The sequence below is a fragment of the Hemiscyllium ocellatum genome, chromosome 1 (assembly GCF_020745735.1).
Source record: "Hemiscyllium ocellatum isolate sHemOce1 chromosome 1, sHemOce1.pat.X.cur, whole genome shotgun sequence".
Taxonomy (NCBI): Eukaryota; Metazoa; Chordata; class Chondrichthyes; order Orectolobiformes; family Hemiscylliidae; genus Hemiscyllium; species Hemiscyllium ocellatum.
This window is the reverse complement of record NC_083401.1, coordinates 49540891-49561870: the sequence shown is the minus strand read 5'-3', so window position 1 is coordinate 49561870 and position 20980 is coordinate 49540891. Positions and strand designations below refer to the sequence as shown.

At 41.2% G+C, this 20980-nt stretch overlaps 1 protein-coding gene across 1 annotated transcript; it reads left to right on the top strand.

Annotated features, from left to right (window-relative positions):
* The first annotated feature begins 9366 nt into the window (after nucleotides 1-9366).
* rx3 (retinal homeobox gene 3) lies at nucleotides 9367-19441 on the top strand. Its single transcript, XM_060829186.1, has 3 exons — nucleotides 9367-9634; nucleotides 10053-10297; nucleotides 18995-19441. The coding sequence occupies exons 1-3, from the start codon at nucleotides 9367-9369 to the stop codon at nucleotides 19439-19441; spliced, it is 960 nt and encodes a 319-aa protein (XP_060685169.1).
* Nucleotides 19442-20980: the final 1539 nt, after the last annotated feature.

The window sequence follows — 20980 nt, the reverse complement described above, 5'->3', positions numbered from 1 at the left end:
AGAAGCAGGGAGGTTGTTTCCACAGGCAGGTGAAACTAGAACTAGGTGGCATAGCCTCAAAATAGAGAGGAGCAGATTTTGATTTCTTACAGTGTGGAAACAGGCCCTTTGGCCCAACAAGTCCACATTGACCCTCTGAAGAGTAACACACCCAGACCCATTTCCCTCTAACTAAGGAATCTAACACTATGGGCAATTTAGAATGCCAATTCACCTGACCAGCACATCTTTGTGATTGTGAGAGGATACCAGAGCAAACCCACACAGACACAGGGAGAATTGCAAACTCCACACAGACAGTCACCCGAGGCTGGAATTGAACCTGGGTCCCTGGTGCTATAAGGCAGCAGTGCTAACCACTGAACCACCATGCCACCAAGTTGAAGAGGACCTTCTTCATGCAAAGGGTTGTCAATCTGTGGAATTCCCTGCCCAGTAAAATAGTTAAGGCTACCTTGTTGAATACTTTTAAGACAAAGATAGATTTTTGTACAGTAAAGGAATTAAGGGTTATGGTGAGCGAGTGGGAAAGTCCCCAAAAAGATAAGCTAAGATCTTATTGAATGGCAGAGCAGGCTTGATGGGTCAGATGGTCTACTCCTGCTCCCTGTTCTTATGTTCCCTCTACCAACGATGCTCAGTAGCAGCAATGTATACTACCTAGAAGGTGCACTGCAGAAATTCACCAAAGATCCTTAGACAGCCTTCCAAACCCATGACCACATCAATCTCAAAGGGCAAGGGCAGCAGATACATGGGATCACCACCAGCAGCAAGTTCTCCTCCAAGTCACGCGCTATCTTGACTTGGAAATGTATTGCCATTGTAGCTTGGTCAAAAACCTGGAATTGTGGGTCTACATGTAGCACATGGGCTGCAGCAGTTCTAGAAGGCAGCTCACTACCACCTTCTCCTTGGCAATTAAGATGGGCATTAAATGCTGGCCAGCTAACAATGCCCATGAGTGAAAAGATATAAGGACCAAAACAGTACAATGGTATTCCAGGTGCGTGCGGCCTCATCAGCACCAACTGTGGCAACACAACTTCTCTATTTTGAAGCTCCAACCCTCCTGGCGATGACAGCCAAAATGTCATTGCTTTCCTTCATTACTTCTTGATTAATTGCTGCATCTGCATGTCTTTTTTTAATTTATGCACAAGAACACCCAAATCTCTCCATGTTATGATTTTTTGCTGGAGTCTCTCTTGACTTAATTTATGGATTCCTTTTTGATTCATGACATCAAAGTGCATAGTCTACATGAAACTCCATCTGCCAAGCTCTTACCCACCATGCAATCGATATCCCCTGGCAGATTTACCAAGTTCTTACCATAACATGTCTTTCCACCTACTTTAGTCATGTCAGCAAATTTTGATACATTCCAAATGGAGGACAAGAAAAATTTCTGGCTGTAATAGACTGCTCCTTTATTTGAGGTAGTTTAGATGTTGGGAGTGATTTCCTCCAATTCCAGGAGCAACAATTACTGCTTTATAAGCCGTTGCATTGTTTCAGAACTTTGGAGGAAAAAACAACGGCACTTTTAAAAGGGAGAAAAACAGACAAAGGCAGCACATGGTGAGATCAGTGCAGGAGAGAGGGAGAGAAAGAACCCCACACTGCTAACTGACACAGCAGTGAACCTGCACAGTTACTGCCTTTGCTGTATGAATTCATGTATCGCTGGACGGTGGAGTGCGTCTGGGAAATTAACAAACAGTGAAATTCCCAAATGATCTTGGAGGAACCGGTTTGGGAGAGGTCACAGCACAGAAACAGGTAAGTGAATAGTTTTAAGTGTGGCCTTGGTGTAAGTCTGCAGTAGAGTCAAGTGGGTTTTTTCTTTATTATATGTTTTATTCAGATATGTCTCTTGATTAAACTTTAAAATATAAGCCGTGAATATTAAGAGGAATAAGACAGTGCTATTTTCTGGTCTGCAGATTGGAAGAAGCAAAAATGATCCTTAATAGAGTGATATGGTCTTCTTGTTGGATGTGGGAGTTTAGGGAGAGTTTGTGTCACTGAGGACTATATCTGCAATAAATAGAATTGGTTGTGAATCCTATCAGATTGATTGGATTGGTTGGGACAACAGTTAGAGGCAATGAGGAATTTATAAGAGCAAGGGGATGTGATGGATGGCAGTTATAGGAAGGGAGAAAAGCTGCAGATACAGTCAGGTAGATGGGTTAACTGCAGGAAAGGTAGGAGAGGTAGGTAGGTAATGTAGGATAGTGCGTAATATCCCCATTTCAAACAAGTACTTGCTGTTTTGGAAAACGTAGGGGTTGATGGATTCTCAGGGGAATGTGGTATGAACAGGTAAGCTTCTGGTACCGAGATTGGCTCTAATGCAATGAGGAGTATGTTGGGTTGCAAGAGATTGATTGTGTTAGAGGACTCTCTAGTCCGAGGCACAGAAAGACTTTTCTGTGGCCAGCAGCGAAAAATCAGAATGGTGTGTTGCTTCCCTGGTGCCAGGATCAAGAATGTCTCAGAGAGGGTGCAGAATGTTCTCAAGGGGGAAAGGGACCAGCGAGAGGTCATTGTACACATTGGAACCAGTGACATAGGAATGGAAAAGGTTGAGATTCTGAAGGGAGAATAGAGAGAGTTAGGCAGGATTTTAAAAAGGAGATCCTCGAGAGTATTAAGATCTGGATTACTCCCGGTGCTACAAGCTAGTAAAGATAGGAATAAAAGGATAGAGCAGATGAATGAATGGCTGAGGAGCTGGTTTATGGGAGAAGAATTCACATTTTTGGATCATTGGAATCTCTTCTGGTGTGGAAGTGACCTGTATAAGAAGGACGGATTGCACCTGAATTGGAAGAGGACTAATATACTGGCATGGAGATCCCTAGAGCTGTTTGGGAGGATTTAAACTAGTAAGGTGGGGATGGCAAGGGGGGGATGGGAAGGTGGGACCTATGGAGATAGTGAGGAAAGAAATCCATCTGACACTGGTACAGCTGAGAAAAGAAATGAGTCAAACAGTCAGGGCAGACAGGGACAAGGCCGAGACCAAGGTAGAACTAATAAATTAAACTGCATTCATTTCAATGCAAGGGGCCTAACAGGGCAGGCAGATGAACACAGAGCATGGTTAGAAATATGGGACTGGGATATCATAGCAATTACAGAAACATGGCTCAGGGATGGGCAGGACTGGCAGCTTAATGTTCCAGGATACAAATGCTCCAGGAAGGATAGAAAGGGAGACAAGAGAGGAGGGGGAGTGGTGTTTTTGATCAGGGATAGCATTACAGCTGTACTGAGGGAGGATATTCCCGGAAATACATCCAGGGATGTTATTTGGGTTGAACTGAGAAAGAAGAAAGGGATGATCACCTTATTGGAATTGTATTATAGACCCCTAATAGTCAGCGGGAAATTGAGAAACAAACTTGTAAGGACATCTCAATTATCTGTAAGAGTTATAGGTTGGTTATAGGGGATTTTAACTTTGCAAACATAGGCTGGGACTGCCAGAGTGTTAAGGGTTTAGATGGAGAGGAATTATTTTACTGTGATTTTCTGATTCCGTATGTGGATGTACTGACGAGAGAAGGTGCAAAACTTGATCTACTCTTGGGAAATAAGGCAGGGCAGGTGACTGAGGTGTCAATGGGGAAGCACTTTGGGGCCAGAGACAATAAATCTCTTAGTTTTAAAATAGTGATGGTAAAGGATAGACTAGATCTAAAAGTTGAAGTTCTAAATTGGAGGAAGACTAATTTTGATGGTATTAGGCAAGAACTTTCAAATGTTTGCAGATACAAGGATGGATGGAAAATGGGAGGCCTTCCAAAATGAGATAACGATAGTCCAGTGACAGTATATTCCTGTTTTTGATTAGATTAGATTACTTATAGTGTGGAAACAGGCCCTTTGGCCTGGTAGGGGGAAAGGAAAGGTTGGTAGGTGTAGGGAGAGCTGAATGACAAGAGAAATTGAGGCTTTGGTTAAAAAAAGAAGGAAACATATTTAAGGCATAGACAGGATAGATCAAGTGAATCCTTTAAAAAGTATAAAGGCAGTAGGAGTGTACTTAAGAAAGAAATCAGGAGGGCAAAAAGGGGACATGAGATAGCTTTGGCAAATAGAGTTAAGGAAAATCCAAAAGGTTTTTACAAACACATTAAGAACAAAAGGGTAACTAGGGAGAGAATAGGGCCCCTCAAAGATCAGCAAGGCTGCCTTCGTGTGAAGCCACAGAAGTTGGGGAGATACTAAACAAGTATTTTGCATCAGTGTTTACTGTGGAAAAGGACATGGAAGATAGACACTGTAGGGAAATAGATGGTGACACCATAAAAAAAATGTCCATATTACAGAGGAGGAAGTGCTGGATGTCTTGAAACACATAAAAGTGGATAAATCCCCAGGACTTGATAAGGTGTACTCTAGAACTCTGTGGGATGCTAGAGAAGTGATTGCTGGGCCTCTTGCTGACATACTTGTATCATCGATACCATCAATACAGGTGAGGTGCTGGATGACAGGAAGTTGGTTAACATGGTGCCACTGTTTAAGAAAGGTGGTAAGGAAAAGCCAGGGAACTATAGAATGGTGAACCTGACGTAAGTGGTGGGCAAGTTGTTGGAGGGAACATGTATTTGGAAAGGCAAGGATTGATTAGGGATAGTCAACATGGCTTTGTGCGTGGGAAATCATTGAGTTTTTTGAGGAAGTAACAAAGACGATTGATGAGGGCAGAGTGGTAGATGTGATCCAAATGGATTTCAGTAAGGTTTTCGACAAGGTTCCCCGTGGGAGATCGATTAGCAAGGTTAGATCTCACAGAATAGAGAGAGAATTAGCCATTTGGATACAGAACTGGCTCAAAGGTAAAAGATAGCAGGTGGTGGTAGAGGGTTGTTTTTCAGCCTTCAGCAAAGAAGGTTATCCCAGATTACAACAGAATCTTGATCAGATGGGCCAATGGGCTGGTGTGTGGCAGATGGAGTCTAATTTAGATAAACACAAAGAGCTGCATTTTGGGAAAGTAAATCTTAGCAGGACTTATCCACTTAATGGCAAAGTCCTAGAGAGTGTTACTGAACAAAGAGACCTTGGAGTGCAGGTTCATAGCTCCTTGAATGCAGAGTCACAAGTGGACAGGATAGTGCAGAAAGCATTTGCTATGCTTTCCTTTACTGGTCAGAGTATTGATTACAGGAGTGGGAGGTCATGTTGTGGCTGGATAGGACATTGGTTCAGCCACTTTTGGAATATTGTGCGCAATTCTGATCTCCTTCCTATTGGAAAGATGTTGTGAAGCTTGAAAGTGTTCAGAAAAGATTTACAAGGATGTTGCCAGGTTTGGAGGATCTGAGCTATAGGGAGAGGATGAATAGGCTGGGGCTGTTTTCCTTGGAGCATCGGAGGCTGAGGGGTGACCTCTTAGAGGTTTACAAAATTATGAGGGACATGAATAGGCTAAATAATCAAGGTATTTTCCCTGGTGTGGGGGAGCTCAGAACTGGAGGGTATAGGTTTAGGGTGAGAGGGGAAAGATATTAAAGAAACCTAAGGGACAACTTTTTCACGCAGTGGACGGTACGTGTATGGAATGAGCTGCCAGAGGAAGTGGTGGTAACTAGCACAATTGTAACATCGAAAAGGCATTTGGATGGGTATATGAATAGGAAGCGTTTGGAGGGATTTGGGCCAGATGCTGGCAGGTGGGACTAGATTGGGTTGGGATATCTGGTCAGCATGGACAGGTTGGACCAAAGGGTCTATTTCTGTGCTATACATCTCTATGACTCTGTGACTCTGTGAAAGTCTGGCCATCCTCCAATTCATTAATATAAGTGCTAAATAATGGAGGACCCAAAACTGGTCTCTGTGGCATTCCACAAGTTACCTGTTTTCAATCTGTGGAAAAAAAAATAAACCTGACTCTTTCTCTCTCCTGTGTGATAACCAATCCTCAACCCATGCCAATGCATTACACCAACACCATGAACTCCGAACATGCGCAATAACCTTCTTTGTGGCACCTTGCTGTAAAAAAAACTTTGACTTGAACTTCATAAATTCCGCCGATTTCTACTCAAATGCCAATTTCTATGTGTCCGAAGAAGACTTATATTCCATCAGACTGAGTTGGATTGGGATGGGAACCCAAATAGAAATGAAATGCAAGTGAGCCGAAATAATGCTTCTGCCAACCCCCAATACCCCCGCTCAGCTCATCGGTACAACATTGAGCGCAGGCAGGAACCGATTGAAGGCATGTTCGCACTATTACAGTACTGGATTATTACTTTCTCGAATTGTTACAGTACTGGATTATAACTTACATTACTGGATTATTACTTTATCAAACCGTGACCTTGTGTGAAGAAAAAAAAGAGACCTGAATATTGATAACTAACCGAACCGTAAAACTATATGTAATTATCTCTCAAGAATTTATAGAATCTAACAGAATTACAATTGGAGCAGAAACGAATTTCAACGTCACACCATTTCTTCACTATTTTCAACACAACTTAGGGCAAATCGAGACCTTAAAACGCATTTAACCTTTGTTCTCTGCCCCCAGGTCCGAAACAAAAGGAAATCCAATGGAATCCATATGACCACCCTGATTGTTAATGAACTGATTCGAGCTTATCCAAATGATTCACCCAGCTCAGGGCACAGAGAAGCTGACATTCAATTAGCCCGACCTGGCAGCTGTTATGAAAGAGAATCCCCAACAATAAAGTGCATTCACCAAGTAGTATTTAATCAGTGGATTAGATACAAATATCTTAAAAGTCTGAAGAACTCTGAGGTTGTGAACATACTCCTTCCGCTTCTGAAAGGAATTATTTGTAAATATATACCAGGACTATCCTTAAAAGAGCGGTTGCATTTGGGTGGGCAAACTTCTTCCTGGGACCTATTGCCCCCGCAGTATAAGGCGCGCTAATTCCTACTTGAGACAAACCGGCCAACGTTATATTTACTCTTGGTGGCGAAAATATTAGAGAGAGAGCAGGCTTTGCATCTAGTTACAGACTGGAAACAGACTAAAGATTAATGTTAGTTTTGACACAAATTCAGCCCAAATTGCAGGCAGATCCAAAAGGGACTTGTCAGCGCACAGTTCATCAATCCTGACAACAAGCGGGGTACCAATGTGAACTGAGAGACAACAATGCACCTCAACGGAGTGTTGGAGCGACCCTCCGCCAGCCAACACTATTGACTTACTTTTAAATTGCTCACAATAGCCACCCGAGACCTTTTATGTCTCTCTTCACCCGGTTGCCCTGACAACCTGTCATTGACAGGTAAATTGTATACAGAGCAAACCCGGGTTCTCGCATCATTGTAAATAAAGGATAACACCGCCTCGTCATTAGAAACGCTCAGCCGTTGTAAACTGGCTTACAACGGAAAATGCCTTAAGCCCCTTAGCAGCGTGTGGGCAATGGACTTAAGATGCAGCCACTCAGTTTAGCTCTAATTGTAGTGATCACTTTAACTTTTGTTAGCTTTATTTACCTTGTGGGACAGATACTAGTGTCTGCTGCGGTTTTAACATGTGAAGCAAGTCAATCGTTTTCAAGTAAGGTGCTGCTTTCCAAATGCAAAAAAAGTTCAAGTTGTCACTAATTTGGTAAACACCCTAATATACATATAGGTCCTTTCTTTTGCCCTAATGAAGTATATTGCGCTGCGTTCATTGTCTCCAATGCAAGTGACTGCCCTACAGTTTTAATGTGTACTCAATATAATTCATGCGATGTGGTGGCGAACCGCTTTTCAGTAAAACTTGCCTCATTACCAGGGGTATATTTCCTTCCAGAGAAGAGGAATTTAAAACTGAGAGCTTAGTAGGAACAATATCTGCCATTTCAGCGACAAAAACGAAAGAAAAAAAATAAACATTTAAGGAGAAAGTGGATGCATAAACAATTGAAAAAATGCAGCTTGGAGCTCAACGGCTGCTTCTCACGGATAAACTAATTAACGATAAATCCTATTAAATCATTAATTAATGTGTAGACCTTTCAATAGACTCAAATAAACGACCTAACCAAGCACTTGTTGGCACACATGTCTGACTTGAAGGAGATTACTTGAGACAAGGTTCCCAGTAATTGCTTTACAAGGACATCTCTTCATTTTACAATGCGTTCCCCAACTGTCCTTTAACAGAATGCTCGAATATATCTCGCAACGGGCGCCGGCGGATATTTAGACCAATGAGGCCGTTCTCTCTGCAGTGTACTGAAGCTGATAGAAGTTTGGATATTTAAGATTGAGATGGGGCAGTAACAATAAAAAGCTCAAAAACTGTACAATAATGATGCAAATAATCCTTATTGGGTCATTAACAGTTGCCAGCACCGAGCCATCACTGAACTGTAATCCTCATTTGCTTGTTGTGGAGTTCTTGGTAAAGTTTTTCGATTGTACAGGGAATTTTCCAGAGTGTCCACTGGACAAATGTGGGTGTGTAAAAATGCAATTACTGACTTGGTACCGACAAGATTGTATTTATGACCTGTTGATTGTATTTATAAATACATCTGCACTTTAGCTTAGCTGTTTCGATGTACTTTACACAAGATGTACTTGGTTCCACCCCCTATTTTAAGCGACAGGGTATGTTCCGATACAGTATAACAGCCGCCGAGTATAAAAGAGGATTGAGTGATAATTTATGTGGCAAATAAATCGCACATTAGTAATCTGTATTTATGGAGGATGTTCAATTGTCCGATCGTGTTCTGTCTGAACAAACTCCACTCTAATCCGTATCCGTCCCTCCCCCTCCACCCCCAGACATTTATTTTTAATCAATGAGACAGCTGGGAGAGACAAAGATTGGTCCAAGATTTATAAGGACCACTTTCCGCAGAGGCGCCACACGAGGTGCCGGGAAGCGGTTTGGAGCTACAAGTCACTAGGTGCTCCAAGTCCCTGGGAACAGCACCTCAGTTTAGCGGAAATCTGGGGAGCGCCAGGCCGGTGGGAGGCTCCCGGAGTGTTTAAGGAGGTGCCTGTGAGTGAATGTGAGCTAATGCATGAAGCTCAACTCAACGGCTGTGATCGCCATCGCTGGGGGAGGTCTACTTCAGCAGCTGAAGCTTCATCCTCCAAACAACGCCTTACCTGCAGCAGCCGAGTGTTCCCCTTCTGGTGGACTGAGAGAGACCTCTCTGTCACCATTGGCAGAACAAGGAACTTTCTCCCAACAAAAATCCATTGTAGCATCGTTCCTGGAAGCAAACCCCGGAAACTGGAAGCTCATTAAGCAAGAAAAAGTGAAGCGTGTAGAACCCGAATTCTTGTTTTTGGTGCCGGCGTCCCTGAGGTTTGTGGTGATTATTCAGTCGGTGATCATTCATGAGGTTACACAGCTCGGCCAGCAGCGCGATGGATGAAAGTTTGTCTCCCTTTGGGAACCTGGCCAGAAGTTCGGGGAGCGCCTCTTGCAGGCTCCACAGCATAGACGCAATCTTAGGATTTACCAAAGAAGATTCCGTCCTCCATTCGCCCTTCACTTCCCACAGAAACTCCAGGAATGTGGAGGAAGCGGGGAAAAGCAATGGCCGGGATTGTTTCAACCGAATGTCAAACTTGAAGCATGACCAGGAGAACTCGGAGACTTTGGGTGGTAAGAGCGTGTTCTCTTGTTTAAAAGCATGCTGTGCTGCAAGTTAATGTTAATGCAAGGGTAACGGGGGTGAAGTCTGCCCCCCAAAACAACTGTCCACTTGTACACCTAGGTGGACTGTTCATTTAACAACAATGGCTGCAATTGCAAGCATTGAAACTTTAATCCCCTCATTGCCAGTCTCTATTATCATTTAAAGAGTTATGATAAATGCTGCAACTTGAGGTTCTTGTGGTGCAGTGGTAGTGCCCCAACCTCTGAGCCAGGAGGCCCGGCTTCCAGTCGTCCCTTCTCTAGAGATGTGTAAAAGCATCCCTAAACAGATTGGGTTAGAAAATATCTCAATGTTGTAAATTAGAAGAAAGTTAACAAAACCAGATGAAGTAAAGGTGTCATACTCTTCTGTTCGGGACAGATCATTTCTGTACAAACAGCAGTGGCGATGGTCTCCGGCCTCCGGATATTGTGAACAACAAGCAACAGGAGAAGAATGGGATAAACGCGGACCAGCCCAAGAAGAAACACAGGAGGAACCGAACAACATTCACCACATACCAACTTCATGAGCTTGAGAGGGCCTTTGAGAAATCCCATTACCCAGATGTCTACAGCAGAGAGGAGCTGGCCATGAAAGTTGACCTTCCTGAGGTTCGGGTGCAGGTGAGTTCTCAGTGTTTTTTGTGTGTGTATCCATGCTCTCTCCTCCCAGCCGCATTCTCGGATCTTGCTCCGTACCCTTCCCTCACCTCCTAAGTTTTTCGATTTGAAAATAAACAGTTCGATGTAAACACGAGCTGGGAGCGGGACACGGTGATTTACCTCCCAGGGACTTGGCCTGCCTGACAGTTACTGCCTCTCGGGTAGTTTCTGAGCTGGGTTCCGGAAGTTAATACCTGAGTAGCCACTCAGTTCTTCAGCATTGTCTTTAATTGCCAACAAGTCACTGCGTAAAGTTAGTATCTCTTCATTTGGGGCCTGGGATGAGAGACCTCTTTCAGGATAAGAGTCTTTGAAGAGTCAGGGGTGATTTCCTTGAAGAACGCATAACTGTGAAAGACTTTGACCAGCTTGGCACTGAGAGGTTGTTCTCATTGACCTACGGGATCTAGAAGGTGTGTATGTGAGGGGGAGGCTGGGGTCCACAGTCTCAAGCCCAGGGATCGATCTGTTTAGGAGAAATCTCTTCTGAATGGTTGGAATTGTCTGCTCTGTCACGGAATACATTCCTAGCTGGAATAGACAGAGTTCTCTCCGGACAGAGGGATATGGCAAACAGTTACAAAAGTTGAAGCAATGGTCTGCCAGGGTAGAGGGGCCGAATGGTCGCCCTCCGCTCCTATTGTGATCTATATGTTCAAGATGAACTTTAAAGTACACATACACTTCCCATCAAATCATGTCTTGTTATTTAATGTTATAATTTCAAATATCGTCATTCGTCTTAATGACCCCAAAATGGTAAATTATTCCGGATTTTAAAACCGGCCTTCACTACATTAAGAATGTATTTGTATCTCGGTCCAAGACCAAAAGCCAAAACCATCAGGATGCATTCTGATGTTTGGTTTCACCTGATCTCATTTTATTTTTGTGACATACTGTTTGAGTCAGCCTGCATCAATGTACTTTATCAGTTTGCTTGTTACTTCTAAATCAATCCTCACGTTTATTATGAACAAAATGCGCCCTTGTTCCATACCTGAACATAGATTATATTTGATTATAGCCTGAGTATTGCATCAGGAAGTATCCCGTTTGTTGAATCTGGATATTCCTGGATCTTGGGTAAAAAAAAAACTGGTTTTCGATGTGCATGTAACTCAGCCAGATTAGGGAGATTTAAACAATCCATGGGTAAGCACATGGAGGATAATGGGATGAGCTGAGAAATGTTCACAGGTCGGTGCAACACTGAGGGCCGAAGGGTCTGTTCTGCGCTGTATTGTCTTATGATAACTTAAAGCGTGGAAAGCCCAGTTGGAATGGCAGCTTCTTTGAAACAATTTTATCGATGCTGGGAAAGAAATAAAAACGGAAAGAAGTGCGGATGCTTTAAATCCGAAACAAAGATAGAAATTGCTGGAAAATCTCAGCAGGTCTGGCAGTATCTGTGGAGAGAAATCGGAGTTAACGTTTCGGGTCCAGTGACCCTCCCTCACAACGCAATGTTTTACGCAGAGAGTGTTTTTTGTTTCCGGGAAAAAAATATTCTGGAAGAAATGTTGCACGTGCTTCTTATTGGAGTGTGCCCAATATAATTTTTACGATACGATTTAGTGGTGATGGCTGATAATGTTATACATTAAACAGATCAGCACCGTGACGAGAGGACTCTGGGCATGCATCGCCGATTAGTCAGTGTCTGTGGGTGGAAGCGAAATGCCAATTAGTCTGTGTCCAGTTTAGGCTTTTGCTTCAGATTTGCAGAAACTAAAGTTTTCTCACCGAAGACCGTGCAGAATACGCTCGGTTTCTGTTCAGCCCAGACACATTCGGCTTGCCGCCTTAACAAACCTTTTCTCCTGCTTGGCTCGGCAATAAAAACCTGCGTCGAATTTGACAGGTTTTCAGCGGCAAGGGGAAACTCTGAAATTTATTTCATATTTATTGAAGATCCTGCTACCTTTCAGACCAATACTTCAGAAATATCATAAACGCACCTTGTATAGGGGTAAATGAAAGCTGATCGTCCTGGGCAAAAATATAAGAACCATGCATCTTTCATAATATCATATCATTTGCCTTTAAATTTGATGCAACAGACCATTTAAGGGCGGTAAATAATGCAATCCAATTGATGATTAACACACAAAAGGACACGACATTAACAGAAGCAATGGGTCAAATCTGCTCCGCAAAATACAAATGATGTGGTGTGATAGAAGTGTCACATAAAATTCATTAATCATAAAGTCATAGAACTTTACAGCATGGAAACAGACCATGCCGACCAGATATGTTAAATTGATCTAGTCCTATGTGCCAGCATTTGACCTATATCCCTTTGAACCCTTACTATTCATGTACCAATCTAGATGCCTTTTAAATGTAACTGTACCAGCCTCCATCACTTCCCCTGGCATCTCATTCCATACACGCACCACCCGCTGCATGAAAAAAGTTGCCTCTCAAGTCCCTTTTAAATCTTTCCCTGTTACAATACATTGCCTCAATTAGTTTTGTTCAAATTGGAGTTTTTGTTCAAAGTGCGATTAGAACTTTTATATAGCGGGGTAACAGGAATCGTGTAGAGCTGCTAGTTTAAAAAAAAAATCAGGAATTTGAGTGCAGTTTGCTCCTCTCTTCCCAGTAGCGAACTCTTGAGCTCCAAAGCGATCGTTAACAATATCGGAGTCTTGCTTTTCTTCCTGTTTTCTTTGGAACAGTTTGTCACACGAACTCTTCCACCCAAATCACCCGCAATTTTAACCTGCCCTTTCTGGTGGATGCAAAGGCCGTAAACAACTTGCTCGGGACAAGCGGGCAGTAGGCTGGATGATTAAAAGCAAACTATCATTATTGTATTGCTTGGCATTTCCGACCATCCAAGATCCTTCCAGACTCGACTGCAAAGTAAATGTTGATCAGATAAACTGTAATAGATTCAAATCAATCTCGCCCATGAAAATAGCGAGGAAACAGGAATCCAATTGTTAAAATCCATCTCATACACTAAATATATCTCGCTTTCCTCAGTATTGGCATTTGAATCTAACCAAAAAAAATTAAAATTCAAAGCAAATATTTCCACGGCAATTTTGCTCGCAGGCGCTAAATTAGGCATATATGCAGCGATACCCGGTCCCTAAATATAATCAAAACATTTTTAAGAAATTGATTTTTTTGTGGGGAGAAAAGTCAGCTGTGGAGCTATGTAAGCTGGTTGATAAACTTACTAAACATTTCAGTCACATTAAAAGTTGTAAAAGTAACGAAGACGGGTGCAGTAGTTGTAATTCGACTTTTTTTGTTAAAGGAAAATTGCGCTCGAAGCAACATTAGGCCTTCGCCAGGGATCTGGTTAGATTCAGGTCAGATTCCTGAATTCCGTGCAATGTCGTGGGTATTCGACGGATTGAAAACCAGCAATTGTTTGTGTACAGGTAGCTGGGATATTGTTCATTGGAAGTGACTCTTTGGCAGCATTTTTCATTGGAACATGTAAGAAATGTGCAAACAAGACAGACCCTCAAGAGTCTGCCCAATAAGCGCACATGCCATTATTGCTGCGTAAATCATGCAGCAAATTCGGGACCAGCAAAAGATCCTGTGAAACAAGAGCAGAAATTGTTGGAGAAACTCAGAGGGTTGACAATAGGGTCACTGACTCGAAACATTATCTTTGTTTTCTGTCCACAGATGCTGTCAGACCTGCTGAGTTTGTCCTCCAATTTCTGTTTGTGTTTCAGCTTTTTTTGTACAGGTCCCATAAATTGTGAATTAATTGCTTTTTCGTTCAGCCTCTTGAACTATAGTTAGCTGTCAACTCCTCCGTGAGTTCCAAGACATTGCTGCGTTCGTTTTGAAAACGAATTAAATTCACAGCAGAAAACCGAGCGCTTGTCTGTCTTTTTTAAACAATCTGCACCTTATATCTCTGTTACTCCAATCTTTCTAGCCCTCTCTTCTATTTTTGCACTTTGGATTGACTTGACAGTGTGGAAACAGGCCATTAGGCCTAACAGGTCAACACCGACTCTGTGAGGAGCATCCCATCCAGACTCGCCACCCCTCGCCGATAGTGAAGTGGTCATGTAACTTGACTAGTGATCCAAATGCTGGGTCAATATTTTGGAGCCATAAGTTCCAATAGCAGTTGATTCCTGAAGTGACAGGATTAAACATGAAGAGATACAGGATCAGTTTAGGCTATATTCACTAGAGTTGTGAAGAACGAGAGTGGATCTCATAGAAATCTATAACATTCTAACAGGACTAGACAGATTAATGCAGGAAGGATATTTCCAATGAAACCAGGAGTCCAAAACCAGGCATCCCAATCTCAGGATGCATGTTAGGCTATTTAGGCTAAGAGGAGGAGAAGTTTTATCACTCAGAGAATGGTGAGCCAGTGGAATTCTCCACCACAAAAGCTGATCAGGCTAAAACATTAAATGTTTTCGAGGAGATATAGATCCTAGGGCTAAAGGGGTGAATGGGCATGGGGCAAAGATGGAAACAGGGACTTAGATCATCAGCCATTATCATATTATAGTGGAGCAGACTGAAAGAGCCAAATAGCATCTCCCTGTTTCTATTTTCTATGTATCTATCGCACTACGGCACCATTACCACATGGTGACCAACATTGTTATAAAAACCTGTCTGGTTCACTAATATCTTTTAGGTGACTTGATTTGATCTACATGTGACACACAGTAATGTGGTTGATTCTTAACTGCCAATTTGATTTGGGCAATTGCCAGCAATGCTCATATCCCATGAATAAAAAATATGTTTATCCCTAACAAATTCTCTAAGTTTCACACTCTGCAAGTTACCCATCAAATAATGCCACTTTGAGAAGATTAAAGCCAGTTTGCTAAACCTGATGAAGTGTCTGGTTTGATGATGTACATACTTTTGTATCAGACCTTTAAGCGATTATCTGCATATTCGGCCAGATATACTGACCAGTTGAAAGAATTATAAATATGTTGTAGGTTTCAGACTGAGACGAGCATGAACAGTTTCACTCAAAATGCTGCAAATCTTTGAAATTCTCTATCTCGGAAAGTTCTGAATGTTTCAGTGCTCAACACCTTCAAGAATGAGGGAGAAGTTTGATGTCTCAGGCACATAGGGAGTTGGGAGTAAATTGACATTGAATGCAAGATCACGCAGGATTGTATTACATAATGCGGCAGGTTTGAAGATCCATATCAATACTGATCTTATTTCCTGTGGGTTCTGAAATAGTTTCATATATAATTGTGCAATGTTTTCCCAAGATCAGACTGAAAATGCACATAGAGGACATTTGTTTGATCATCTGGGTGCTTTTTGTCATTTATATAAATAAATATATAAATGACTTGGATGTGAGCATAAGACATATAGTTAGTAAGTTTGCAGATGACACCAAAATTGGAGGTGTAGTGGACAGCGAAGAAGCTTACCTCCGATTACTTTGAGATCTTGATCAGATGGGCCAACGGGCTGAGAAGTGGCAGATGGAGTTTAATTCAGATAAATGCGAGGTGCTTCATTTTGGGAAAGCAAATCTTAGCAGGCATTATACGCTTAATGGTAAGGTCCTAGGGAGTGTTGCTGAACAAATAACTTGGAGTACAGGTTCATAGCTCCTTGAAAATGGAGTTGCAGGTAGATAGGATAATGAAGATAGCATTTGGTATACTTTCATATTGGTCAGAGTGTTGAGTACAGGAGTTGGGAGGTCTTGTTGCGGCTGTACAGGACATTGGTTAGGCTACTGTTGGAATATTGTGTGCATTTCTGGTCTCCTTCCTATCAGAAAGATGTTGTAAAACTTGAAAGGGTTAAGAAAAGACTTGGAAGGATGTTGCCAGGGTTGGAGGATCTGAGCTATAGGGAGAGGCTGAACAGGCTGAGGCCGTTTTGCCCTGGGCTGTCAGAGGCTCAGGGGGTGACCTTTTATAGAGGTTCATTAAAATCATGAGGGGTATTGATAGGATAAATAGGGGGGGGGTAGTGAAGTTCAAAACTGGAGGACATAATTTCAATTTGAGAGGGGGAGGATTTAAAAAGGTCTTGAGCAATGTTTCACACAGAGGGTAGCTCTTATATGGAACAAATTGCCAGAGGAAGTGGAAGATGCAGGTATAGTTACAACATTTTAAAAGACAGTGGACAGGTATATGAATAGGAAAGATTTAGAGGAATATGGCCCAAATGCAGGCAAATGGGACCAGTTTAGTTTGGGAAACCTGGTCAGCGTGGACAAGCTGAACCGATGGATCTGTTTCCATGCTGTATGACTTGATGATTGTAATTTCCTTCTATTTTCTTTTGATGACTAAAGCCCAGTTCCTCATAAACCCAATGGTTCTTCTTTCTATAGCTGAAATGGGTTAAATTTCTCACTTATGACTTTGCTACCATGCTGTAGCTTTTATTTTACATGTCTAGATGTTGAGGTTTTCTGTATGTTTACTGCTATTCCAAAGATTTGATTTTGTTTTATTCACTTGTGGGATGTGGGCATTACTGACTAGCCAACATTTATTGCCCGTTCCTCGTGGCCCTTGAAATTATGGTGGTGAGCCATATTGTTTTAAATGCCTAGGTCACTACTGCCTGAATTTGATCTGCTTCACCATTAGATATTTTTCCAACATTAAACTCACAATAACATTTTTCTTCTTCCAATGTGCAGAATCTAATAAGTGTCTGGACCGAATTTCATCTTCTTCCATTGATTTGTCAATTTGCAGATTTTACCTAACTTCACTTGATTTGGCCTCTTGGCTCAATTGGTGTGCTCCCATTGTTTTCCTTTCTATCAGTTTTAGGAAATCAGTTAGCAAGTTTTTCTCTCTTCCAAAATCATGTTCATTTTATTTTGGGACAAGGGCAGCAGATGAATGGAAGCACCACCATCCACAAGTAATGCACACTTACAGGAATGGGAGGAGGTCATTCGTCCCTTGGAGCCTGTTCCACCATTTTATGAGATCTGTGGCCTAACTCTATAAACCTGCCTATGGCCTGCATTCCTTAATATGTTTGCTTAACAAGAAAAACTATCTATCTTAGTATTAAAATTATCAACTCATATAGTATCCACTGTTGTTTGTGGAAGAGAGTTCCAAACATCAACACACTTTCATGGAAGTCCCTACAGCATGGAAGGAATGGCATTCAGCCCATCAAGTTGACATTGACACTTCAAAGAGCATCCCACACAAACGCCTCCCCCCACCAAATCTATAACCCTGCATCTCCCATAGCTAATCCATCTGGCCTGTACATTCCTGGGCACTAGGGTCAATTTAGCATGACTAATCCACTTGCACACCTTTGGACTGTGGGAAGAAACTGGAGCACCTGAAGGAAACCCACACAGCCAGTTGCCCAAGTTTGGAATCAGACCCGGGTCCCTGGCAATGCAAGGCAGCAGTGCTAACCACTGCACTACTGTACCACCCCTTTGAATGTTGAAGTGCTTCTGAACATCTCTCCTGAAGAGTCAGCAATAATTCATAGACTATGGCCTCCAGTTGTCCTGACTTGGACTTGGAATAATCCCAGCATTATTTTCACTACTCCTACCTGCATCACACATACTGCAGTGAGTTTGCCAAGGCTCACCACACTATCTGAAATGCAATTAGGAATTGACTGGAGATTTTGGCCCCCAATAGCTACAATATATGAGAGAATGAGTTCCTAATACTTGGTTGCATTATTTGATCAAATATTGATATTAGATACAGTTTGTGTATTTTCTAGATCACATTCGTTCAGTTATACAAATTTCACAGCGACATATAATGTAGCAGTAAGTTTATGTTTAAATTCTCTATTTTGTTTGTAACACTAACAACAATTCACAATTGACCATATGAACTGAAGGTCATTTCCTGATCTGACCAAGGTCTGAAATAGTATGAGCTAACCTAAAGAAAGCAATCACGCACTAGTCCAGCTGCTTATGATCAACAGCATAACTTTAGTACATTGCAACGTTAGGTTGCAAAGGATTTCAGGTGATCCCTTGGACAATCCTACATTTACACAGTGTTTACTTAAATTCACCAGGATTGCCAACAATCCAAACTTTAGTCTTTGAATATTTTCTGTAGGTATTTCGGTGTGCCTGAATATAGCTGCCTTCTGCTTATGAGAATTTTAATCAGGACCAAACAGTATGAGGAAAGATTGGAATCTTGTCAACTATATTTAAAAAAATCCCTTTACAAGTAGTAACATATATAATCTCGAGCATGAATACAAATGAAGTGCAATTCTGCTTAAGATATAAGAGAAAACACACAGTTGAAACCAAGTAGAAGCATGTCTCCAGGACAGCTGCACTGTTGAGTCCCCACGAAGGCCCAATACCCTCCTATTAGATTAACTTATAGTTTTTGTTATAGACAGTTCCCATCTGATTTCCATTTTAAGTTCTGCATCAAATGCTGAGAACATCTTTGGCTTTGTATCTTTCTCTACTGGAAGCCATAGGAACTATTTTCATTAAAAAATATGTTTTTAATTTTCTATGCTGAATTAGCTGATCTCAGCCAGGAAAAAAAGGGTAAAATATCAGCCCCAGGAAACATATGAAACATATTCCTAACAGTCAACCTTTGAGGGGGTGGGGGAAGAATAATAAGTTGAATTCATTGTATTGCAAATTTTGTTTCATTTCAGGTATGGTTTCAGAACAGAAGAGCCAAGTGGAGGAGGCAAGAGAAACTGGAGGCCAGTGTAATGAAACATCAAGATTCACCCATGCTTTCCTTCAACAGATCATCACAAACTTCTACCATGAGCACTCTGAACAATAACTTGGCACTGGACCCTTGGCTCACTTCACCAATATCCAGCTCATCCACATTACAAAGCCTTCCAGGTTTCATGACCACAACACAAGGCCTACAGAGCAGTTACACCCCTCCACCTTTCTTGAATTCCTCAGCCATGAGCCACAACCTGCAAAGTATGGGTGCAACTCCCTCAACCTTCCAGTGTGGGACATCTTATGTGGACAAGTTTCCTTTGGAAAATGCAGAACAAAGAAACTCCAGTATAGCTTCCCTAAGGATGAAAGCCAAAGAACACATCCAATTCATTGGGAAAAGTTGGCAGACAATCTGAGAGAGGTGGTGGAGATTATAAAATGAGAATTCTATTAACAATCCTTAATTGTTTAAAATGCTGATCACAAGTTTTAAATTGGAATGTAGAAGGGTCACATTAAATGTCAGAGCATCAGAAAATTTCAGAATATTTTGAAGAACTTATCTTTAAACATGTTGTCTTTTTTATTTTTGTACATTTGTTGACAGTGTATTCATTGTAGCTGCAATAAATTTGTTGTGTAGGGCATGTAGTTTCTTAAATTAATACTATATGAGCCATAATTTAGTACTTTAAACCAATTTAATATTTGCAAAGCTTTACAAAAATAATCTGTTTGAAGAAAATTTTGCATTTGACCATTGAGATGATTCACATCTGACCAAGATAACACAACTGTTTTCATAAGTATGGCAATAAATGAATTCTTTATTAATAGTAGAATATAAGCATTTTTACATCCAAAAAAATAATGCATCTATATTATTTCAATCTAGAATTTCTTCATTCCTGATACAACAAAATAAAGGCTAGCCGTGCACTTGTAGTGACTGGTCCAAATCTTATTATCTATTCCACTGAATGATCTTAAAGAAAGGAGGATTTTCATAATAGAATTTACATAATTACATTTTTGACATTAAGGCTTTTTATTTCTTAATGTATACACTTATTTCTTCAGCCTTTCCCCTTGCTCAATTTATGGGGTTGGTTTTAGATACAGAGATGTAGGAGCCTTCAAATACCTGACCATTTGGTCAATCTTTGTGTATAAATCCAGACAGTATGTGACAACAGCATCACAAATAAGCTTCATCTTAGCCTTTTGTGAATACACTTTTGAGTAAGGGTCATTGAATTGCAATCAGATTAAGAACCTTGTCTATATTTTTTTTCAACTCTTTCTTCCAGGAGTGCTATGTCCAATAATATGGCTGTTAATTAATTACATTAAGTAATGAAACCAAATTGGAGCAATCATGGAACATTGAGTCCATATGGCTCAGTAATATTCATGGTAGTACATTTATCTCTAAGGGAAGAATAATAGGTACCTATTAGCAGTTAGCATAGAATGCTTTGCAGTGTTTTACTTTCAGGCCACAAAATGCAGTGAACTTTACAGGAATTTGTGGTTTAGTATCAAATGCTTTTGTGATCAGATCATTTTTTCACTTCAAAATGTGGAAAGAAGGCTAAAGCAGAGAGAATATTATTAAAAACAATCTTGCATAATTTAAGATTAAATTTATGTTAATCGTGTGTACAGATCTAGTTATCAGGCCACTCTAATGAGTTACAAAGATTCAGAAATCATGGGGAACAAAATGCAATAGTGACATGGAGTTCTGAAATGGCCAGTAGTAAATTGGCTGGCCAACTATCATATGAATGAAGGGACATGACTACAAAATCCACTACTGGCCATTTTTGTCCACTGCTACATTAGAATTACATTTAGTGGCATGTAATTCACTGTTCATTGTTGGTAATATTTGTTATATATAAGTTTTAGTTAGTTACATGTAAGTCAAATGCAAATGTTTGCATTCTTAA